At 41.5% G+C, this 25804-nt stretch overlaps 1 protein-coding gene across 1 annotated transcript; it reads right to left on the bottom strand.

Moving 5' to 3' along the window:
- Positions 1–2589: 2589 nt before the first annotated feature.
- Positions 2590–25047, bottom strand: bmp7b (bone morphogenetic protein 7b). The gene is made up of 7 exons (XM_084917353.1): positions 24357–25047; positions 9420–9612; positions 7914–8062; positions 5394–5597; positions 4230–4306; positions 3782–3892; positions 2590–3580 (listed from the first exon to the last, which is right to left on the bottom strand). Exons 1-7 carry the CDS (start codon positions 24754–24756, stop codon positions 3431–3433), a joined length of 1284 nt encoding a protein of 427 aa, XP_084773479.1. The 5' UTR covers positions 24757–25047; the 3' UTR covers positions 2590–3430.
- Between the last annotated feature and the right edge of the window lie 757 nt (positions 25048–25804).

Genomic DNA, 25804 nt, shown 5'->3' with positions numbered 1-25804 from the left:
GAAGACTTTTGGCACCGTTTTGCAAACACACTGTTTAGTTTGCCCAGCAGGGGGCACTGTAAACCTTGGTTAATGCCTGTTACTACAACGTGAACTTCGAGTGAACCTGATCAACCAAACGATTGTGCCATAGTAAATTAATATGACTATGGTCTATAAAGGTGGGTATATGAAAAGCAGTTATAATGCCTAACTGTAGAGCTAAGATACTAAAGTGCTATCAGTAAGAGGATCTAATCTGTTGTGGATCATTTGTGGACTTATGATCTTGGTGAGATTTAATTCACAAGAATTTGTTCATAGGATGGGAGCGAAGCAGGATTAAAAGTGTCACATTTTTATGTTAAAAAAAGTTCAGCACAATACTTCCCCTTTGTAAGAGCAGATATGAAGTGCAGTGTTGTAGAAGTGGCTCTGAAACCATGTGATGATGTGACCTTGACACAGAATGTCTTCAGAGGAATGATATGAGCTGTTTATTAACTAATATATATATAATTCAGAATCCTGGCAAGACAGGACAGTTTGAAAATTGGTTGACAGTTATTAAGCTAAGCATAGCAGAGGGGAGGGGGGTAACACTTACCTGCCACTTCATTAGGTATACGTGTTCAGTTGGTCATTAACACAAATATCTAAGTGCATTTCAGCATTAAGTTCAGCTGAAGTTCAAAATAAGCAGCAGAATGAGGAAGAAAGGTAAGTTACCTGTCTTTAAAATATGGCATTGTTGGTGGTGCCAGACAGGCTGGTTTGAGTATTTCAGTAACTGCTGATCTGCTGGGATTTTCCCCCATACAGTCATCCCCAGGAGTTACAGAAAATGGTTTAAAAAATGTGAAAATACCCAGTCATGAAAAGTTCTTTGTGTGAAAATACATCAGAAGAGGATGGCCAATCTTAGAAGCAGACAGGCTACAGCAGAAAATCACACTGGGCAGCTAAGAACAGGAAACTGATTTTAGTTGTCTGAGAAGACGGGGAAAAAACATTGCTTAGGGGATATTTTCTTAGCACACGTTGGACCCGTATTTCCAAGTGAGCATCATTTAAACAACATAGCCTACCGGAGTATTGTTGTTGACCATGTCCATACCTTTAGAATGAACCCCTATGGCTGCTTCCAGCTGAACACATTATGCCTCCAGTTACAAAGCTCCAGTTATGTCAAACTGGTTTAGTAAACATGAAAATGAGATCACAGATACTCTGGGGAAAAAAAAGCCCTCCACAGCCACTGGATCCCAGTAAATAGAGTACCTTGGGCATAGGCTGGAACAGGAGATTCACATTAAATCTGCATCAAAGATGCTTTCATGCCAGTATGGACTAAAATCTCTGCGGAATGTTTCCAGCACCTTACTCTGAAAGTCAAATCGGGTCCAACCCAGAACTAGCAAGATGTACCTAAGTGTTTGTTCAGATTTCCACATCAAAGGGGTAACACCAAGGCAAATGGAGACATTAAAATGATATCAATTGGCAATATATGAGGGCATGCAGCTTTTAAAAACATGTAGTAAATCTTAATCAAACGTGTGCTGATAATATAGCTCCTAACACTCTCCTTACTGGTATGTGTCTGACAGGAAAACAGCCAGAAGTCTGTCTCATTCTGACCATCTCTGCAGGAACTGACCCTTGATGATAATTGCACCAAGAGGAAGCCAATCCAGCACAGCAAGTTAGTATTTGTAGTTATACATACTTTATGAATTTTAGAATTTTTACTTGTCAACACAAATTCACAATTTTACAGAATATTTCTCACAGATGAAATATCGGAATTATAAGCTGAAATTTCCAGACTGTCCAGCCTTCAGCAGGTAGTTATATGAACACACAGAAGCTACCTCAACCATCCCATAATACAGTTATCCAACCAGATTACTACTGGGGTTATAACAATCACCTTACACTTCTTTAAAGTACCCAGCACTTAACCAAGTGTGCAGAAGTTCCACTCAGCTGTTTTTAACAATTTTCCTCCACTCATTCAGGTGTGCAGGGAATTGCACATAACGTAACTCTTTATTTGTTTTCATCAGCCCTTTCAGTAAAAGTTCTCAATATACTGTAAGAGCTCCAATGCTTTGGAAACAGAAACTGCTGTGTAGTTAAATAAACAGCTGTCCTAATGAATCCGAATCTGAAATCTGAAAACAAAAGCTTGTGTCACGGATCGCATCGGTGCAGCGTGCTCGACACCGATGCGCACAAGCGTCCTGCATTTTCCCCAAATCTGCTGTCAGCAACCACTGCAAAATATTTACACGTAAACCCAGTGTGCTTTGTACTTGAATGCATGTGGGAGCATCGACACACACTCGCCGACAGAAAACAACCCACATCCACCTCATATACGTAAACCACAGACACAGGCATGCAAACCCACACAGACGTAGTAACTAAGCCTGAGAAATTCTTAGTTTGCTTTTGAATGTGGAAAAAACTTGTTGCAGATCTCAGGTCAGCAGGTGAAGGGTGAGGCTACAATCCGAGCAAATATTTGTGCAGGAACGTGTAAGACAGTTCAATACCAGCGTGTGTCCTCCTCAGACTTGGACACAGTTCTGCTCTCCGTCCAGATTAAACAATAAATCTCAAAGTGGCTTTGTTGCTTTTCTCCTGTTTATTGTTGTACCAGTTCAGCAGTGAAACATAGTCGAGACATTGGAGCACATGGTTACTTAGCCGGCTCTCAATAAATAGACCTTTTAAATATGACAGATTGTATTACAGCAGAAAAATATAAACCTGAAAATGTCGAGCACATAGAACAAGATGCTTCATACAAAGATCCCACTCTCTTCCCCCCCATCTCTCTGACAGCTCAGCTGATTGTTGTTACAAAATAAATGTGACATGCTTCTGAGGCAGAGCGCCGTGTGCCGTATTTGAACTCAATGCTAATGCCAAAAGTAGTTTTCTTTTCATTTCTTCAGAGTTTGTGTGCACTCATACTGACAATGTAAGTAGGCAGCTTTACATAAAGGAAGAAAAAAAAACACAAATCCAAGTGACAGAAAATAAATACACTTGCTTTGTTTTTGAAAAAACAAAATATTTACATGGTATTGTACATAGAAGAAAAATACAGATTCATCCTCCCTCGCTCAGTAAAAGTATAAACTACAATAATTAGAATAATTACTGAAATAAACAAAAGATTGTTGGGTGTGAATGAATATACATTACAATCACTGTTTTTTAAATGTATCGTATACACAGTAGAAAGCACAAACATGAGTGTGTGTGTTTATCTGTTCATCTGAGAATGACAGAGAGTCTTCCAAAAAAAAAAAAAAAAAAAAGCACATAGTATATTTTGTAACCAACTCTCAACATGTTTAAATTACAGCAAGGGGGAAGCCCTTTTTTTCCCAAGAGTGTGTGCGTACGCATGTGTCCATGCGAGGATGGTGATGGTCTAGTGGCAGCCACAAGCTCTGACCACCATGTTGCGGTATTTCTTGAGAATGACGTTCGAGCTGTCGTCGAAGTAGAGCACAGAGATGGCATTGAGCTGTGTGGGGGCGCAGCAGGGTTTAGGAACTGTCTCTGGGTTAATGAAATGAACCTGGGAAGAGGAGGAGGAAAAGAAGTTGTGAAGAAGAAGAAGAAAAAAGGTATTTGCGTGGATACTGCTGAAAATGATGCCCTTTTTGGATAATTAAACACAGTTGTTCCAACAGTGGCTACATTGTCTTGACATTTGATGAGATGATTAGACTCTTAACATGACTGCTGCATTTTTTCCCCTCGTTCTATGGTTACTCACAAGTGTTTGCACAATGGCATGGTTTGTGGCGTTCATGTAGGAGTTCAACGGGAAGGCACACTCTCCCTCGCAATAGTATGCTGCATATCCTTCTGGAGCAATGATCCAGTCCTGAGAGTGGAGGAGAAATTCAGGTTTGTTTGGCTATACTGTTTTGATATGTTGGATATTTTCATCCTTTGTTTCTATAAAAGGCATACAGGAGTTTAATGTGTTTTCTGTTACCCTTCAGTATTGTCTTCATATAGCCTAATTATGCCATATCTTGTACTATGTGTTGGGAGAACACAAATAAAGCAGTAACTTCATCTAACAAAGGTATTTCTGGGCTTTTATTGTGTCACTGATCAAGATTCTGGGATAGGAGCAGCAAACAGCAGTGTCTGGTTTAGGTTTCTGTTGCGCCAAGCAATTCTGGCGACCGAAGAAAGAGGAATGGTTTCCGTACCTGCCACCCCAAGTCTCTGAAACTGACGTAGAGCTCATGCTTCTTGCATGCCTGCTTCTGATCAGTACTGCTGTTTTCTATAGAACAGGAAGAAAAATAGAGAGTTTATACTTCAGCACAAGTGCTTTTATCCTTCTCAGCTAGACGAGTAACTATTTTCTGTCGTCAGACCCCAATTAGGCAGCAATGATAAAGAGCAGACCTAAACACGCCACCATGTTCTCATGCAAAACATCAACACTTGTACAACGACTAAAAGAAACCACCTCCATCTAGAGCAGCAGTTTGGTTAATTGACTTAAATGAATGGGCTATGCTGCACAGAGGTCACAGTGCCGGGCTTTGAGTTTCCACTGGATGAAGCAGATGTGCACGCAGAGTAGCCGAGCCACATTTTCACAACTCTTGACTTTATTTATTCTCTCTCCCCTTTCTCCCGCTTATTTCAACATGTGTTTTTTTTCCTTTTTACTCGGTCCATGTGTTGAAAAGAATAGTCTGTTTTCGATCAAATGCTATCTCTCGCTTCTCCTGGTGACCTCTGGGGCTCTGCGGTGCATTAGTTCCTGAAAGCGGTTCACATTGGAAATGATGATGAGCAACTGGTTCTCATCATCTAGTTAAAGACCACTGCTATTCAGAGTTCTAAACAGGCCCATTTAGCCCATGTGTCGTGGCCCGGGTTGCCCCACAGCAAGCTGCAGATGTGTTCTTCCATAAAAGCCCGTGCTGTCTTACCTCCATGCAGGGAACTTGGCCCCAAGTACTCTGTAATGCTTGTGTAAATAAACAAAGACAGCAGAGGCATATTTGAAGCTCAGGCATTACAGTCTAATGTTTCAGTGCTTCACATAAACACAGCCCTCTCACACCTTCAAAACAAAGGCCTTGAATATTCATCGCAGGAATCACATCCATTAAAGGGATGTACTTTTGCATTTCGGTACATGCACGTGCTTGTGTGTGTGTGTGTTAGCGCCTCAATGAGCATGCTGCATGAGTTGGCCCTTTTATTATGAAACTGTAGAGTACCAGTTATTTATTTCCCATTCCATGAATTCTTCACTAAGGATACAAAAGACAAATGGATCCGGGGGTTATCCCAACACGCCAGAGTAAATCATAGCTGAATGTTTATAAAACACAAACACATTTTGTGTTTACCTGCAACATTGGCCACTCTAAGCGCCTCTTGGCTTTTTGCCCCTTTCGAGCGGTTGGGGTTACGCTGTTTGCCCCCTCCTGTAGCTGAGCGGATGCTTCGCAGGTGCACCTCAGTGGCTTTGAAGAAGGCCACCATGAAGGGCTGTTTATTCTGAGGCCCACTGCGACCAACCAGGCCTGCTGTACGAGGACTGATACTCTCTCCTGTAGGGGGTGACAGAGAGGACAGTGCAACAGGTGTTCAGACAGATCAGTGTGCAAACGAGAAAAACTGAGCTCCTGAATTTAAATAAATATGTCCCTGCTTAGTGTGGCTGTTTTTAAGTTTTTATTTTGCATATAAACTGCTCTTACTGAAACCACTTTCGCTGCATTTGGTTTTACACATGTGACTTTCTTCTCTGAATTCCTCTCCCTTCTCCACCTCTGAAATAGCAAGAACAAACGCAGCGCTGAACATCAAAGCCTCCCTTCTTGTGTTTGCGTGGGTGTGTTTGTGCTTGCGGGTGTACAAGCACTCCAGTAGTGTCTATCTGGTTCCCGCATGGAAGAATGTGTGTCTGATCACTGTTCAGTGGTAAATCAAGGCTTCTGGTCGCTGCTGGCGACGAGAAGTCGCAGGAACCTGTCTGTACACGCTCATCCATAACCCCTTCATACCTGATCCAACACACAAACACACACTCATAGATATGGCCTCACCAGCACACCCACTGCACGCCTCGAAGGCTACATAGTGTCTGTTTTCCTCGCCTAACATGTAACATCCTGCCATCCTTTGATGGATGATATTCTCAAACACTCCCTGCTGACTGTTTGTTGATAAAGTTTTTCGCTGACAAACATTTAAGGCTCTCGATGACAAACTCCTGCTGAGATGTTATCCTTTGGTTAGCACACTGTATTTTCCGCATGTCTGCTAATGATGCTGAGGGTATGGCGGATGATAGTGGTGATGAATGATGAGAAGCAGGGTTTGATTTATCTTTCCACGCACAAGGAAGAAATCATCTGACTGTAACCTTTACAGCGAAGATGGAGGCCTTTGTCTGTTGCAATACAATGCCGACCTTCATTTGTGTTCAACATCTAACCTTAATCATCTGCACAGTACTGTGATTCATGCTGTTTATTCACGCAAGCTTGTTATTTTGTAACATTTACCCTTAAATATAGCTGAAACTCTTTTGCATTAGAATCCTGTATTCTGAAGACATTTTAAGGTGCACCCTCTTCTGCTGTAGTAGTTCATCTGCTTCAAATTTTGATGTGTTTATGTGTTCAGAGCTGTTCTTCTGCATACTTTGGTTGTATTGAGCTGTTATTTACTGTTACCTCTGACACCTGACATAAAAAGGTATTTTCTCATTCTCTGTAAACTGTAGAGGTGGTTGTGCGGAAAATTCCAGCAGCTCAAAGGTTTCTGAAACACTCACAGCAGCCTGTCTGGCACAAATGATGTACCATTTTCAAAGTCACTTAAATCACCTTACTTCTCCCTTCTGATACTTGATTTGAATTTCCATTGACCCATGGAAATTCTGATACATGCCTAAATGCACTGAGTTGCTGCCATGTGGTTGGCTAAGTAGACATTTGCATTAATGACCAAATAAATGAAAAAAGTGAATGTACATCTTACCCTTGCAAATCTTACAGTTTGCATATACAGAGTCTAGTATCTTTTATATTTTTTTATTGGCTAGCCTCTGTACCTTTGTTCATGTCCTTTTCTGTAGCAATTTGTGAGTAACAGCTATTAATTTCTGTGGAAAACACATTACACAAGTACACTAGCTCAGTTACCTGGCACATACCCATCAGACAGTAAATATAGTTACAATCAAAATATTTTTTCCTGCCCATTTTGTTTTTTTATGGGCACACCCGTGGACCACTTAAAGTGGTCCTGATACGTGTCAGAACAGGCACGTATTAGGACTGATGGCTTCCACTGAACTGAATCTCTTTCTTTGTGTTAAATCAGTGACCCTTGAACTCATTTTTCTTTCTAGAAAATTAAAACAGATAAACTATTCTTTCTGAACTCAGCTTTTTCACTCCATTTTATGGTGACTGATAATGATTCATGCCACAGTTCATACTATTGGCAGGTTTTTGTTCTTCCTCAGTCACCTCAGGACTTTACAGTAAAACTCTGAGTTGAGATTCTGACTCAGGAAAACTAATTCATGACATCCTGTGAACGTCTTGAAAAAACCCTTAGACTGCTGTGTAGTTTCTCAGTCATAGCCAGGCACTGAAGTCTCCTTACCAGTAATGACTGGGTCAGTATGACACAAAAGTTCAATATTAGCTCTTTGCGCAATTTTGAGTTTCGCAGTGAACAGAACAGGACTTCCGGGGAATGATCCAAATGTAGCAGGAGCACTGGAAGCAGTGCAAGCACACAAGGAAGCTGCCAAATTTAAAGCTGGACAGGTTTTTGCTCTTTATGGGCCAAGTCACTAAACATTTTGATCACACTCTGTGTATTTCTGTGACATTCATTGCCCTGACCATTTGTGCTCTCCAGAGCCAGCTGTAGACCCAGATTTCTGCCAGGGTTCAGGACCCAGTGGTTACTGGTGGCTGTTACATCAAACACCAACCAGCCCTCCTCCGCTGCCCAGATCACTCTCGAGTCCAGCAGAAATAGGTCTGACTCCCTGAAAGGGACAAGAAAACTCATTTAAAATTAGATGTTGACTTGCACTATTTTTTTTTAAAGGTAGAGACAAGGTGGCAGCGTGTGCAGCTAAGTGACCAAAGCAGAGCTGTTGAGGGGAGAGAGAGAGTGTGACAGAGTCAACCAAAGAGAGAGATGAAGCAAGACAGAGAGTAAGGCAAGGGAGGCGGGGAGGGCTCCAGCTGGTGAGGCCCAGGGGAACACTTCATTTTCTTAATTGACAATAATGGCTTTATAAACGACGGGTCCTTTCATACACTACACACAGTCCATCACTGGCTGGAATTTTGTGGGAGAGCCAAAAAGCCAAAGAGAGAAAGGGAGCAAAAAGTACAGCTGTGAGAGAGGACAAGAATGTGTGAAAAGAGAAACAGTGCATATCCAAGTCGGTCCTATTGTTCAGCAGTAAACTCTGACCCTTTCTGCCCTTTCACCATTGGAGACTAAAATCCCTTGTTCTTCATGTGGCCATTCATGTATCCCGACCTATTTTCTGACTGGGAAGATAGTGTGTCACAGAGCTCTGGTTCATTCATGTACCTGGGCCTGTCTTTGGCAAAGGGATAAATGACGGTGTTGTTCCCTTTGGATAATAGAAACCTTTAGGAGGGGCCGAAGATAGTTGGATATGGGCCATTCCAGGGTTACATGTATAACTACTGGTAGGTGTATCAAAGCCTTCAAGATAAGTTGTTAAAACTTTAATTAATTTATAAATTTTAGATAGTTTTTACATGTCTCAATAGAAAAAGCATAGATCTATGACATAAAATGATTGATGACTAGACTTCCTTGAATTTATTGAATTTGTTTTCAGGTTCTGGGCCTACCCCTCTGTTAAGCTGTTATTTACTGGGACATTTGTATAAGACAGGGCAATAGTTCTTGCTATTTGTATTTTTTTTTCCAGATCAGTCAAAGTGTTTGCTACAGGAAACATACATTACAACAAAAGGAAGCATTTCTTACTGATAAATAACGTCAGACTAAAAGTCTGTTCTTGGGAAGATGAGTGATTTGAACTAAATATTAACATATCATGATGCCATGTCGTTTTTTTCCACTGGCAAGGACCCCACCCCAGTTATGATGAGACAATGACAGAGAATAGCAGTAAAGCCTGGGTAGGTAACCCTTGTATGGACTAGGAGGTGAGAACTAATAAAAATAAAAGAAAAGGTGAGGCAAGGAAACAAGAATATACTAGCATGTAGGGAGAAGACTCTTATAAATGTACAACCGGCAGGTTAGTAAGTGAGGTGTGGTCCAGCCCCTGAAACTGTCTTTTCAGCATCCAACTAATCTTTTGAAACACATAACCACAAACCAATGCTCACCTGTCTGAGTGTTCCTCCAACACCTGGTAGATGCTGATACGGAAGGTCTCATTATCATACCGTTCATGGATGAAGTCTTTATATATACGGAATTCGGCAGCAGTGACTGCCTCACCCTCAGGGATTCGTGATAGATCGAATTTGAACTCTCGATGATGCCGCCGCACCGGTAGGAATTCTTTATCGTGCTCCACTGCAAAACATAAACATAAAAAAACATGAAAAATGTATCTTTAAAGAGGCTGTATGTATTCAAAGAATGTTTCCCATTTACATGAGTTATGTTGCATTCTCCCCTTTAGCAGTGATACAAAATTTTTACAGGCAGACACAAAGAGCTTATGTGACTTTTTTATGAAACTTAAAAGCTTTTCGTGTGGTATTGAGTTGCATCTTCCAGGGAAACAAAACATATGCTTGCAAAGTAGGAAGACAACAAATGTCTTTTACGCTCAGACTTTCTACAATTCATTTTTCCTAAACCATCCATCATCTTCAGTTATTAGCGAGGAGATGACATAGCTTGTCAGACTCGGGGTCAGCCCCAAATTAAACACATCTATAGCTATTCAATACACATGTTGGCTTATGATTGAAACATTCATGAGAACTAGCACTAAAAGCAATGCATCTGGCACACACTGAGCCGTGATAGAGAGATGCGGGCGAACTCTGACAGCTTTATGAGCCTCTTTCTTCCCCCTCTCTTCCCTTCATAGCTCCAGAGAGTCATCCAGTCTGCCCTTCATCTGGTTCTCATGAGTTGGAGCTTGATGTTCGGTGTACCCCTTCCCCACCCCTTGTTCTCTCTCATCCTCACATCCTAGCTTTCCAACCCCTCCTGTACCTCCCTGACCTTGCTCATCTCATGTCCCAGCAGGAAATCCCAGGGGTCAGTGCCTTTCTTATCTCATCATCTCCTGAGGCACCCGCCACTTTTGTCTTTATTAGCTGATAGACAGGTTCCCCACCCATACAAGTATGTATGCATATACACACAAATATAAAATATGCACTCAAACGTACAAAAAGAAATCAAAGGAAATAAATATACATTATTGAGTCAGGCTCAAGTGATATTGAAACTTTTAAAAAAAAACACTTTTTTTTGCTTGTGTTTAATTTAAATGAAAGAGGAGGGTGACAGGAAATGTCAGTGGATCGCCATAGTTATAGGATTTGTCCTCATCTGTCGAGATATAAAATGGGATTATGGGTGAAATGACACTTTCTTCTGATGACTTATGTGTTAGATAAATTTCCAACAGCTCATATGTGTTGTTATAGGCTTCAACAGACCCCCTTTAAGTACATTACTTCATTACATTTTGGAGAAATTGATTTGTAGAACACAGGTATCCCCTTGGTCAGTCACCTATAGTTAACAAAAGTTCCAATATAGGGTTAGGATTAAGTTTCTCACAAGAACTTTAGGCAGCTATTCCAGCCAACAAAGCAGAAAGGTGCCCAAAATCTTATACAAGTCACAAGTAACATACACAAGTATGTATGTAGATAGATAGATAGATAGATAGATAGATAGATAGATAGATAGATAGATAGATAGATAGATAGATAGATAGATAGATAGATAGATAGATACCGCCGTTACGTATTTAAAATACAAAATATGAGTAACTGTATTCCGTTACAGTTACCGTTTAAAAAGGTGGTATTCAGAATACAGTTACTTTGTTGAAATAAAGGGATTACACGGCGGTCTTTTCCTGTTTCATATGTTAGGCTATGCTCTCTCTATTTTTGGTAATTCCACACTGGTGGAAACCCAAACAAAACACGCAATAAGAGGCTCAAATGCCCGTGTCTCAATCTCGCGTCTCATAATGACGTGAAGAAATGTTTTTAAAAATGATTTAACATGAAGGCAATAGGCAGAGTGTTACAGGCATCGCCCTAAAGAATGTAGCCTCATGGGCAGTGTAGTCCGTGCTGCAGGGAGAATGGACTGCCATACCCGTCATGTGTCTGTGGAACAGAGGGAGGGAGAAAAAGGAGAAAAGTACGAGCTGTCACCGACCAGAAACGGGAGATGGAAGCATGTAAATATAATAATAACCACTGCAGCCAAAAAGAGTGCCTGAAGAGCCCAGTTGTAAGTAAGCTATTAGGACTCGACTGTACACTGTGTTCGTGTTTTCCTTCGAAGCAATAAGTTCCGTTGCAGCAGCCTTTCAACGCCTCTCTCTGTCTCTTGCCAGCAAAGTTGACCCACACAACAAAGTAAAGCTAGTTTTCGGCTACGAGCCGAACACAGAAGCCGACGTATTAGCCAGAGGTCCGTTTACCTCGGTTCGGAGCCACGGACCTGTTTTATATACGCGCGGAATAGTTTTCTATACGAGATCACTGCAAAAAAGTGCAGCCTTACCTAATGTCCACCCTACTGTTACTCATTTTATATTAAGATTTAAACATCCAGTTGGTATTGGTATGGCGAGTAACCCTCAATAAATCACACAGCAATAGTACATTCATGTAGTTGTAAAAAGCATGACAATATATTAAGTAATCCAAAGTATTCAGAATACGTTACTCTCATTGAGTAACGTAACGGAATACGTTATAAAATACATTTGGGGGCATGTATTCTGCAATCTGTAGTGGAATACATTTTAAAAGTAACCTTCCCAACACTGTAGATATAAATAATACAAGTACAAGGATCTCTTTCCTACATCCCCTTTCATTTGTATCTTTATTAAACCCTGTTGCTGAAGGACAACGTACAATGGCAGCACTGTGAGATGATTCGGTATAAGAAAGGATCTAATTACTCTTCAGCGAGGGGCAGCTTTAGGCTCCCATTGTTCTCTATCTATGGGCACACACTGAACTGGTTTCAAAAGCTGTACAGCTTTTTAAATTCAAGGTTTTGTGGATTTCACCACATGCTTTTATCAATTCAACACCAGTGGATCTAAGCAGTGCCACTTGTTTATTATCTCTTCTCATCAGAGCCTTCATTGAGCTCCCACCCTGAAGTCAAACATTACAACATTATACTGTGTTTTGACAATACATGCATGCATACAAGCTTGCTTATACCTCTCCACCTGCAGGTCACCTCAAGCTCAGACTCTACTGCACACTGGATAACAGCACAGTGATGGCTCGTTTTGGCCTCTGACCACTTAAAGCAAAGTCTGTCTGTTTGGGGCCTTTGTTGCATGCATATGCTGTAAAAGAATTTAACATTTCTGATCATTTGAGGTTCAAAGACTCCTAGGTAACTCTAAAGAAGTGTGAAAAAGAAATCTATATTCTCTTTCATATTCCTACATCACTATCATGTATCATCTTCCAGGACCTTCTAGGACACATCCCCACACAACAGGACATGCCCGCAATATTATGAGGAATGCAACAAGTAAGGACTACCACTTTAATGTTATTATTCCAGGAAACAATTACTTCTTGTTACTAATTTACCCTGGTACCTTCTCACACAATTTTAGAGCCTGCTTATTCTTCTACTGTCCCAGGGAACTCTCCCTCCTTCTGTAGCCCAGTGCAGGTGCAGTCCCTCTGGGGAGAAAGCCAGACCTGTTCTTGAGCCCCCCCTGAGCAGCCACCCCGCCCCTTTACTGTAAAAGCTCTTTATCTTTGCTTATGAGAGCAGTTGGATGCTGCTGCTGCTGTAAAACTCCCACACTAAATATTTTCCTCTCACATCAAATGTCCACTCTTCAGTGCTGGTATTTGTGTAATTTGTGTAAAAAATATAACGCAGCGTACAGAGTGCAGCTAAGGCCTCTGCCGTAATTCTTCCGTTTTCTCTCTTTTAATGCTCTCCAAAGGAAGCCGTCGTCAGATGAGGGGACAAGGCACAGTTAAAGCCAAGTGAGTGCATTTATGACTTCCTCTGGGAGGAAGTGAGTAGCCTTCACCCCACCTGTGTTGCAAAAACACACACCACAAACATGGCGAACACACCCTCTGATGCCATGTGAACCCTTCATTCAGAGTTTTCAACGTCCAAATCAGTCAGAGTCCTTAACACGGACACACACACACACACACACACACACACAGAAAAATAGTCCATTGCACACGCACAACTATCACAAAGTATTGCCTGTGAAGTGAACAGTCTTGTGCGTCACAGCACGGTAACACAATCATTATGGGTTTTTGTAATCCATAATTAGAGACGCAACAACACACAAATGCAAAGAGGGAAACACACACACACAAGCGCACAAGCACTTACTCTTACACAGCGAGCTGCTTTTATCATTTGGTCTTAAGACGTCTGATTGCTTTTTCTAAAAACGCTGATGATGCATGGTTATCCCATATCATTTAACAAGAAACAAGAGCAGGCCACACACGTGCACAGCAGCACACATCACAGATATCAGAGGGACAGTGAGTCCTCCATCCTCTCAGTTTACCATGCACCTGGCAGCCAGAAGGTTTTTCATGAACACTGTATTAGCATCTTAGCCCGTGCTAAGCCAAAACCGCAATTCTTTCTCGAGAGAAGAATCAAATGTAAAAAAGAATCATTCTGAACACATTTTTCGAATGATCAAAAAAACAAAAAAAATCCAACATGTCTTTGTGTTAAAACAGATATTGTGTGCATAGACATAGACTGCCCCCCCACCCACCCACCCACCCCCCACCACCACCACCACCACCTCACAAGAAAAGGACAATATGTTATTTCAGCACTTTGTATAAAGCCACGGCTTTAATGTCACATACACCTTTCTGGTTGCATAAATAAATCAAACTGAAATAGTCCCCAGAAAGTGCACTTACTCACTAATTTACTTGTGTTAGACTAACATTTGAGTAAATTACTGCTCTGTGAAATCATAGGGCTCAAGGACTTTTATCCATTAGAAAAAAAGGGATTTAAAAAAGCCCACTCACATTTAAAACCTACATATTTAATAACAGCAAAAACAGACACGACCACTGTTGATTTACACTTCAATAACTTTTTTAACCATAAAATAACAATTTCAAAATGAGTAACTGGCACATTAACACATGTCAAAGAGAGTGACTCCCCTTTTCATTTCCACTCTGGCCCCAAATGCATTACGTAACTTTGCCTGATTGGACACAATTTTTCCACAAGAAGCATGCTGCTTAATGCTCAAAGGCACTATGTCACAAACCACCAAATATGAGCTTTGTGACAGCTTGAAGAAGACCAAAGAGGACGCTGACCAAGAACTCTAAGCAGGGGCGAAAAGTCTTGTGCAAGAGGCAGGACAAGAGTAAATCTTTGGCTTGCTTTAAGTCTGAATAGTGAGAGCTCAGCACTGATGTCAACCTGGCACTCATGCAACTGAATTAGGAAGTAATATTAACTGGCTTACTAGGAGTATTTATTGACCATTAAAAATGGGTAACCCACATATGTCCATTAATAAGTCAAAGATTAATACACAAAAGTTACTTTTCAACATAAATAAAGAGTTTAGCCTTGTCTGATTGTTAGTAGGATTACTCAAATATAATAAATAAATTTGCATGGAATTTTAAAGCCAAAGATTTAGCAGTGATTGAATTTCATTCAGATCCTTTTTTTTGTTTGTTTGTTTTGTTCTTTCCAAAACAGGACATGTTGCATCATATTTCAACAAATAGTACATATGAAACTGAAGAAAATGTGGGAAATATCGTCTTGTTTTTGTTCTCCAGAAAGTATTATAAACTGATCTGGATCCAGATACATCTCTGGATCCGGGGACTGATCTCATGCATGATGTGGAGGGAATTTTCAGCCTGGGTGCAAATATGTACTCTCAGACCTCTCTTGTTATTATCATATTATGGAGATGAACAGTATTACACAGGTCTAGAGTGTATGTTGTCCTTCCTTCTCTGTACTTGTGTCCCATTCTTTATGCTTATATATGAATAGCTGGGTTCTTCTCTTGCTTTTGTGGGAACTAAACCCGATAGATCACAGGACATGTAAGCAGCAGAAGTAATGGTAATCAGCTCTTATTCTAAGTCACAAGGGAGGCTGTAGCAAAAACATCTACAAAGTGAATAAATACCAAGCCAATGAAAAATTATATTAATTTTAAAGTGTTCTAGTGCTGCTAATCAGCACCAGATGTGATACATCTCACTAAACAGATGTGAAAAGAACTAAACGAACAAATTTTTCTCTCATCGTGGAGATGGAGAAGTACCACACAGACCTGCACTTCCATGTACATATTCCTCTGTGTTGCCTCGATGACTTGATATGGGACCACCGGGCCCTGCACCATTCATGCCCCTCTGTCTGTTCCCATAGGAGCTGCCACAGTTCCTTCTCCACATATTGTGTGTTAAGAGCAAGATAATGGAGACCAGAGAAGGGAAGGAATGACTAACTGGTGAATTAGTTTAGACATATAAGAGGCTCTGGCTTGCAGACAACACTGTGTCACACACTTGTGCGCTCAGAAGCAGTTGTGTCACGCTATAGTCACACCAGAGGCACGCAGCTCTAGTTTTATAGCTAGTAGCCAAGTCAGGTAATAGCAAGTGAAGAACTCCAATATTTCTTTTTTAAATACACACTCATATCTCACATTCATTCCCTCCCCACCCTTCTCTCTATTGCTCCTTACATTCCTCTTCACAGTGGGCTGCCCGTGGTGCTGAGGCTAATACAGATGTTTCCCGCTGTCTGCAGGCCAAAGCAGCTGTGCAGAGAAACTTTATCTTTTCGGCGTCCAACAAGTCCCCTTAACTAAACCTCCACCATCACGTCTGGCCCAGTTTTTAGTATGTCCTACACACAGGGCCATATGATACCAAATTTCCCTGCCTATTCTCCTGAATCAACAGTATTGATTATCACCACTGGCCTCCTAGTATTAATTAACTTGTTGTTTTATGGTCCCAGAGGTGCTGCGTGGTATTTAGTCTCCAAACTCATACTCTGCCCCTCATCTCCAGAGGTTTAGGCCTCCTGTGCTCCCAGACATTAAACATTTCAACACTTTCTCAAGTTCTTTTGTATGTTTTTCTACTCCCCATCTCTCTTTCACACACATCCACACACTTTCTCTGAATGCAAACCATAGCATTCCCTTCCTCTTCCCTTAATTTCTCCATGCTTTTCTATTAAACACAGCAGAGAGAAGCAGAGAGATTTCCACCTTTCATCTATTCTTGAGTTGCTGAATTTGTTTGTCGCTGTCTTTCTTTATTACAGCTTCTTCCCCAGCTGTGTTTGAGGAGGCTTCTCACATGTGGGCCAGAATAAAGTCTGGCCTACAAAGTATGCGTTGAAGGCCAGTCTTTCCTCTTTGCATGCAGCCTGTCCTTGACACTGTGACTGTAACACATCTTTCTTCCTCCTCTAGATTTATGTAATCGCTTCTGTGTACACTCCCAGTGAATGAAAAAGCACATGCATATTTATCTACTTTCATGTGTACAAGTGTGGAGAGCAACGTATGCTCACTTTCCTGCTCAGAAGGAATGTTTCTGGAGCTAATTAGTGTTATTGAGTGCACGTTTTATTGCCTTCTGCTGGACAGGGAGTGAGCAGAAGCAAAGGAATGTAATAGCTAGTACAGATAGCCCGGCCTTCCTCTCAGGTAATTTCTCTTAATGTACTCCACAATTTGATGTATTGCACCAAGTTCTAGTGTGTAAATAAATACCACAAATGGAGACAATTAATCTCTTTTCTCATAAGCTTCCAACAGCTTCACAGAGTACACAGCTGACAAGATCAAGGAAGATTATGTTTTTTTCCCAATGTCTTATCTAAGAAATTCACCTGTTGAACCCAGGAGTCCGAAATGATATCTGGATGTACATAACAGAACCTCTGTGCATTTGGCCAGGCTAAGGCACTCGCTGAGAGAGATGATGAAACAATCTGCGGGTGGGACGATGTGGCGAGTGGTCAAAAAGCCCAGATGTACTAAGCAGCGGGCGTTCTAGCTCTGCCTCAATGATAGACGGACCTCCTTCATTGCCAGGAATGCTGCACTCATTTTAGTGTTTCTAATAATTTTACTCTCCTTCCTTGCATATTTCTTTTGTCCATATGTGGCTCTAATTCTGCAGTAACTGAAATAATTTGCTTTTTGGCTAAAACCCCAATATGCATATTGAAATGCAAAAACCTGATCCACTGAATAAAAAATATTTCCACACATTTTCCTACTTTTCTATCGTCTGCGTTACTTTGGCCTTGCCTTATCAGTGCGCAGCAGCATCTGCACTCCCCTGCACTTCCATGACAGCAGGTACCAAACAGTGAAGCTGAGAGGGCAGATGGGGCGAGAGCAAAGTCAAAGATCCTGGGACCAATAGCTTTGTTGATGCAAAAACAAATGCACCGCTCTTTGCATGGCACTGAGGCACTGACAGGGCAGAGGGGAGAGAAAGAGAGAGAAGGAATGAAATGAAAGAAGAAACATGAGGATAAAGGTGGATCGCAAATAGATGCCACACATTTCATTCCTTATTGTCTTTCCTTGTGTGAACATCTTGTGCTTGTGAATTTTCATGTTGGAGCCATGACAGGAGTGCGTACTCAATCACTATTTTAGAGCCACCTACCCTGCCCAGTCACCAGCTGCATTGTGTAATGTGTGTTAGTTCTCCTAGCGGAAGATTGCTTTAGCGGAAGCCCATAATACTGACCAGATTCCTCACCAGGCTCCGACAGCCAAATCAAAGCTTGTAAAAGCCAAGCAACAACTGTACGCAAGTGGTTTTATGATAAGTGCTGAAATATTGTGCCTGTGAAGCATGGAACATGAACTGGCTGTCACAGGTTTCTATTTCTTCAGGCAAGCAGCTGAGTTTCCCTTGAGTTTCCTCACAGCTATTTTATTTATTTCAAGAAGGAATGGGCTGTGATTCCACCAAATGAACAATGAGCTGTTAAAAACAGGGTGTCAATGTGGCCATCGCACGTGCGTAAGACACTGCACTGTGATGCAGGAGACAATTTTAAGAAGTTTCTCCTTCTGCCAACATGAGTATTGTATGTGAATTTTCTTGAGGTCTATAATAAGGGGTGGCTTGGCTGGATGAGGAGGGTGTGGCTCCTGTGGTCACAAAATTAGAGAACATAAAAACAGGGGGATGAGGGGAAGAGTGGGTGAGTGGGGGAAACTGAATGGCTGCAATTCCACATCTCTGAGTTGTTTTATCCTATAGTTAATCCCTACAGTTTATCCCTGTCTTCCAGCACATTATATCAAAACAAAGACTGCTGTAGATTTAGGATGTGGCTGCTTTATAGTCACAGTCACCTTTCAATAATATCTAATTGCCTTTGACAAGGGAGCTGATGCAAGTGGCACGTTCCAATATTCAGAACCGTCACTGTCGAGCAGGTTCTTCAGATTCACTCCTTAGTTAATGAGTAGTTGAAAAATGAACTGTGATGTGATGTAGTGAGCAACATAAAAAGATTTCAGTTAACCTCTATCATACATCATACAGAAAGAAATCTCAATATAGGGTATTTCAAAGATAAATTGAAGGAATCTTTTTTTTTAAAACTGGATTTGTTTGCTGTCTCATCTTTATTTTGATAAAAAGATCAATATTACATCCATGGCAGAGCTAAATTAGCTTTGTACAAAGATTTGAAGCACAGGGCAGCATCTAGCCTGGCTACATCAAAATCTAACTACAAGCATCTCTGAAGTTCACCAGCTGTTTTATTCATACAAAAACAGAAATGTAAAAATGACAGCTTTAGGGTTTTAAGGAGGAGTTGTGTCAGATAGAGGATGACAGTATACAGTAAGCTACTGGAGCAATGAAGAAATAGCTTGGCAAATAAACCTCGGCAAAATGTTGCTTTTACACTTCACTGTTTTCATTAATTAAACAAACAGGGTGTAATTAGTGCAAGTCTCAGCTGCCCTGCTGCTTCATGTTTCACAGCGAGCTATTGATCTTTTTACCCAACAGTCCACTACAAAGTGATAAAGCGTGTTCACTGAACAGCCAAATTATTGCTTTAAAACAAAAACATCTGCATAGCTCTATATCAGCAGAAGCAAGTGAGAATGACTGTACCAAGAAAGTCCCAAAAATTTTATTCTGGTGGAATTGGGTCGCAACGTTTTCAGTGAGAGAACTGTTTCGTCACTCATCCAAGTTACTTCTTCGGCCTCTTTGGAGACTGACTTTATCACTTTGTAGTGCTTCGGCTTTTTGGGATTGTCTTACCTGGATGATTGAGCATGCATCAAGATACCAAGAAAGTCTTTACAGTCAGTGTTTCTTCGAGGTTCTCACATATTCTGTATAAATCTCTGATTTGTGATCCCCAGTGAAGCATGAGGTAGAACCCAGAAGTAAGGTTTATGGGTGCAGAGGGCAAACATGTTTTATGGCTGCAGTGAGAGTAAGAGGTCAGCAAAGCTGCTGTTAGTATAATCTCAAACCTCTCCATGGCCTTCAAGCAAAAGACGTCTGGTTTGACCACAAGTCTTAAATGTAAAGACTCTTCTTCCTGTGGTTACTGTTTCTTCTTGTGCAAAGGCTCAAAGGCATGTGTTCGTGACCGTGCACACACTCCTGCTGTGGCAAGTTAATGATCGTTAAGTGTGAGTAAGTTATAGCATGAAACTTTGCTGACCCTTTCCCAGAGAGCCAGTGCTGTCAGACCCTACAGCAGTATAAATGCATCACGCAGGCATGATGTCATCAGTAGCTGCCAGTGGGCAGGATGTTTCCTAACGTGGTAATCGCCCTACTGTGGATAGTCACTCTGTACCCAAGAGATCAAACTCTCTTTGCTCTTTATAGGATAAACATCTTGAGCAAGCTACACTTCCCTTGCACTCCACTTTTCATCACCAGTCTCCTTTTAGCATACGGAAAGTATGACTTACTTGTTCCCGGTTCTGTGTTTAAAACACTGTTAGAGTGAGAGCAACCGAAAAATAAAGAAAAAGACAGATCATTACAGGGTATCAGTCAATTTGTATAATTTAGTGCAGTGTTCCAGTCTTGTTTGTTCAGCCCCTTTTGACTGACTACGCATATCTGGTTTTAGGTACCAGGTGTGTTATTAGAGTTAATGAGCTCTATAGGGATCTAAAGGAGGTGCAAATAGTGGTAGTTAACTCTAGGGAGAGTGGTGCCGGGGTGAGATACCCCCTGCAGAGTAGCGGAAGCAGGACTGAGGGGTGTGAGGGTGCCGAACAGACACTTGGGCTAATGCGAGCCGTCAGATCTGTCCACTGCCGCTCCGAAGCCTGAGGTGTCGCAGAAGTGTCTCAGATCCACAGGACCGGCATGAGAGAGCAGAGAAGGTAGAGGAAAACAAAATGCGATCAGAGAAAGGGAGGCCCTACAGGCAGACACAAAAAAGGGTTATAGGAACTTTTACCGCAACTTCAACTGTAAAATGGTAACAGCGCCATCTGTGGCTTCAAGTAGTAATTAAAGGATTATGGCCCGTTAATAGTGTGGAGTTCAAGGGTATCGGTACATAACCTATTAAATGTGAAACAAAAAATCCTATTTCAGTGAATAAAAACCACAAAATTTACTGTGAACAGCAAGAGGGGACTAAGTAATAATATTGTTCTTTAGCTTAAACCAAGCTTACTTCAACAAACAAAAATTCAGTTTTTTAAACAAACTGCCAATTCTACAGTGTTGGACCTTACACTGTCAGCTGAAAACATCCCACAGACGAACAAGTTGACAACTTTGCAAACACTGCCACAATTAATAAGAATTATCTGTAAAGCCACAGTTTGATAGGGCGTTCAGGCCTTTGTGGTTATCTAAAAACTTTAAAGGGATATAACTTGAGAACAACAAAATGTGAATTTGTGACTTTGATTACCCTCTTCAGTTGGACTTAATAGGCATGAAGCTGGGTGCCACAGGCAGAGTAGGACATTCAGGAACTAAAATCAGACATGCCAGAACTTTAAGAATTGCTGGCAATTAGAATAACAAAGGATAAAATTGGTCTTAACTTGGAGTAATAACATGACACTACCATATCATAGCCTTATGAATTTGCTAAATGTAGCTTCCACTAAATGATTGCCTTAGTGTAGCACTGTGATTGACTCACAGCCCCATAAGAATACATTAATCCGTGATTGCATGAGAACAGGAAAAACGCTGTGACTAACACACCTCATGAAAACATCTTGCAGTAATAGACTATGCCCTCACCTCCCTCTTCACACACACACACACACACACACACGTACACACGCACACACACACAGCACAGGTGATGATGTTGCTTCTCTTTAAGTCATCCAGGATGCAAATAGCAGACAGCCAAGTCATGGCCCTTTCCTGTGGTTGGGAATGTGAAAATGGGCATTTCAGGTAAAATTCATTATTGTTACTTAGCTATGACAGCAGTGTGAGTGTGCTAATTTTCTGGTGTGCTACATGTACATGTGCGGCACACACCCAGGACCTGGGTGAGCTGCGCTCCATGCAGCAGTATGCATTCTGAATGCATGCTGTAAGTCATTTACACAGCTGGCCTTTTAAACTGAAGTGACTCAGAGAGAGGACTTCCCTGGCCTGAGGTCTGTCCCAAAGCCCACACCCACCCTAGCTGGCTGCATTGGTCTCTGCATATACTCAAACAAGCTGACAACAAAGTGTATCAGCTCTGTTGAGTGGCAATCAGTAAGGAAGAGCGAGAGCTAGAACAATTATTTTACATTCTACATAATATGGACTATTCTAGTGGCTCAGGGATCTTTGATTTTGATGGCAATTCTAAAATCAGATCCATTTTCACATATTTGACCTTAAATTTAAATGCAAACAGTGCATGAAAACGGGCCTTTCAGGAAGCAGCGCCCAGGGTACAAAGTCTGACTAATGTACCTTGGCTCAGTAGCTATGGAGACATGCAGTTTTGAGGGACAATTTTTAAATAAAAGCTACACTCATTTTGCTCTCAGACAACCTAAATAAGAAAACAAAAACCACAACGAGCAAATGTGGAAAGGAAGGAATTTGGAGAGGAAATAGTCAATCCATTTGAAAGCCATCACTTTCTTCTCGGTGAATTCCCTCTCCCTCCCTCCCTCTCGTGTAAAGGGTAACGAAATTGCATATTATCTGCTGTTTTGAATAAAGCCACCAGGATGTCTATTTGATGGTATCACATGAGAGTACGGAACCAGCCTAACAATAGACCCTACTGATAGATTTAACACGTGGCAGATTAAATCACGAATGCGCTGTTTATATCCAAATGAGTGTCATTTGAGGGAACACTAAATATGTGCTGTGAGGAAGACTCAACCTGAGCAGATGCCATTAGTGATTACATTAGCCACAAGATTTCAAGAGGGCAGTGTGACTTTGTTTTTGTTAACATAGGAAATAAAAAAAAGTTCTCCCTAGTTGATGTAAGCCATCTTGCAAAAGTTTTTTGCTAAAAAGATGTTTGCAAAATAGACAGACCAACTTTATCACTCTGCCAAAGGCTCCCTTCTCCCTCCTTTCTCGCCATCTTAGTGCCGTCTTGGCCCTTGACTTTGCGAGGCCCTTGACTTGTGTCTTGAGTCTCTGTGGTCAGATCCATCTGTGTCACAGCCTGTCAAAAATAGTCACAATGCAGCAGCTCCCACAGTAATTACACAGTGCAGTGGAGGAGCCAGTGTCACCTCCCTCTCTCTTGCCAAGACACTCCAACAATGAGCTTTCCAGGATTGAATGTAAATGTCTCATTGCTTGCAGAAAGTCAAGAAACAAAATCTATTGGCTGACAAAAACCGTAACCACCCGTATGCCTGCTACAGATTTGATTTATTTCTATGTCTGTCTGGTACCAAATTGATATGTAAAAGCTACTCTTCTGGAACCTAAATGGAGCTGTTGCTGTGACTACATAATTTGTTAAGTAAATTGAATTATAATGATGCTATTATCAATCCATAAATCTGATACCACATGCTAATGTTTTGATTATTTACACTTAACAACCTCTGACTGTTGCTGGCAGCAATAAAAGGTCAATAAACATATTTGATTAGATAAGCACATTGGGCCAGAAAACAACTTTCAACAAAGCAGTTTTATTGATGTGAAGTATGTCCTATGCGATTGTTATTCACTTTGTGAACAACTGAATCTAATTAAACCACACTGTGACTACACTAACATCACTGGCTGGCATTATTTGTGATGTGAGGGATGTCTCCAGATTAGAGTTAAGGGAGGACCCAGTGCACTTTGAACTCATTCTGCTGTTGACTTACTCATTCTTTAGATAACACATGGCTGACAAGTTAGCTGCTGGCTGGTCCATCATCCACAGAACAGCACCTGAACATTAGCTGGTTGCACAGCTGTTTAACAGAGAAGGACACTGGAATGTGCCACTCCTGGTATTAGCTAGATAACTGCAGTATGTAAACGTGGTTATTGTGCTGGTCTCCTTTGTGTGGACACAGGTGTACCATCAGAAAAATACTTGTGCTGTTTCTTTACGTGAAGCGCTGTAAGAAGATAAAATACCACCACAGTCATTCTGCTCTTCCACCTTTGACACTTACATATCATATGACTAAAAGCCTGATTTGTCCCAAAAACAATGTGTAAGATGTATCAAGCAGAGTGCAATATTAAAAGTGCTAAATCTCCTTGTTAAAAAAAAAGAACACCGACGCGAATTAACATATGAAACTTCTCAACACTTATAATCGTCAAGCCAAAGATATGTGTCCTTAAAAAAAAGCTTTTTTTCAAAGTCCTTGCTATGTGTTTGATAATTAATAGATAAAGACGGTCATACTAGTACTACATTTTAATAATCAAATAAAAGACCTGGGTTATTATGACGCGCATAACAACGATTACATTGATAATATTTCAACGTGTTTATTATTCTCCACCGTCTTGTTTTTCTGGGAGGGGATTTATATAAAATTGAATGTGATGGGAGACTTAAGAAAATAAAGTGCCTACCTAAATTCACAAAGCTCATGACCATGTCTGCATCGTTTAAGAAGTTGTTGTCTTGCAGGCTGGCTATCGGTGGACCCTGTGTGGTGAAGACGGGTTTGTAAGGATAGGAGTATCTGTCCTCGTCTCCGTCTGTAGACATGGCGTTGTATAAGTCCAGCATGAACATCGGGGCAGCATTGTGTTTTCCATGGAGGTGGGGTCGCGGCCGGTGCGGCAGCCCCAAGATCGACAGGATCTCCCGCTGCATCTCTCTGCGCTCCTGGCTCTTCAGCCGACGGTGGATGAAACTGGAGTGAAACTCGTTGTCCAACGTAAAGTTCGTAAAGGCAGTGTTTGCCAGGACGCAGTAGCTCCAAACCAAGAGCAAAACGGGAGCACGCTTATCCAAAATCTGTGCCATAATGCTCGCAGTGCGTAATTGCGCCCAATTCGGATCACTGAAACTCTAAAAAAATGGTTAGTAAACTTTTAGCAGCAGGCACTCTGTGTTTAATATCCAAAATCAGTTACGGTCCCTCATGTTGAGGGACGTGCTGCCGAGTGAAACATCAACTTCACTTCAAAGTCCTTTTATTGACTGCTTTCCTGGACGCGTGGACCTCATGCGCAACCTGTGGTCAAGCTCTACCAGCTGTAGTGCAGCCTGCAACTGCAGAGAGGAGGCTGCAAGCAGACAGGTTTCACTAGGAGAGACGAGAACAAGTTTTGAGGAGGCGCTGTTTGCAAAGAGGAGTAGAGGGAGAGAGAGAGAGAGGGAGGGAGAGAGAGAGCGAGAGAGAGAATGTTGTGGTTGCCTTATTGAGCAGAGCTAGCCTGGCTTTGTTGCCAGTAGGAGAACGCCTTGAGGCTACATGTGCAAATAAGAAAAGGATTAGGACTGGATTTGTATTATGACGCTTCAGTTTATTATACACCACATTTCGTCAATGCTTTCCACTTTTCCTTGTACATGTAGGCTCGTGATAATTCACTAACGACTGATGTTAAGACAGCCACAACAGACCGTTCATGGTGAGTGTACATATGGAAGGCTGATTTCATATCAGAGAGTTCTTATTTGACTTTGCAAGTGAGTACTTCAGTACTGTAGGAGAGGTCGCAACATGTAGTTGCAGTCCTGCCATTACAATAGTTAATTGGCTGATCTGCAGGTGCACTCTCTGAATGCCTTGGGTCATGTGGCTCTGAGACTCTAAAGCCTGTTATCTTTTGATGTCAAAGAGGCTGTACTGAAGCCCCACAACTGCCATTTCACGCTGCATTTCTGAAGATATCCTAGTTTTCCATCCCCAAAGCTAGAGCAGGAAGTTTGTGACAAAAGCAGCAGTGCACCGGGCTCAGACTGCAAAGGAGGGGTGCAGATGTTCGGCAGCTGCTTCATTCCTCCATCTGCCCCCCTGGCACCAGCACCTCTTAAACACCACACTTTAATAGAACGCTCCTGACCC

This window comes from Perissodus microlepis, chromosome 20 (genome assembly GCF_051167445.1).
Source record: "Perissodus microlepis isolate ML-2025 ecotype Zambia chromosome 20, ASM5116744v1, whole genome shotgun sequence".
NCBI classification, from domain to species: Eukaryota; Metazoa; Chordata; class Actinopteri; order Cichliformes; family Cichlidae; genus Perissodus; species Perissodus microlepis.
Note: the sequence above shows the minus strand (reverse complement) of the source record. Positions and strands in the feature narration are given on the sequence as shown.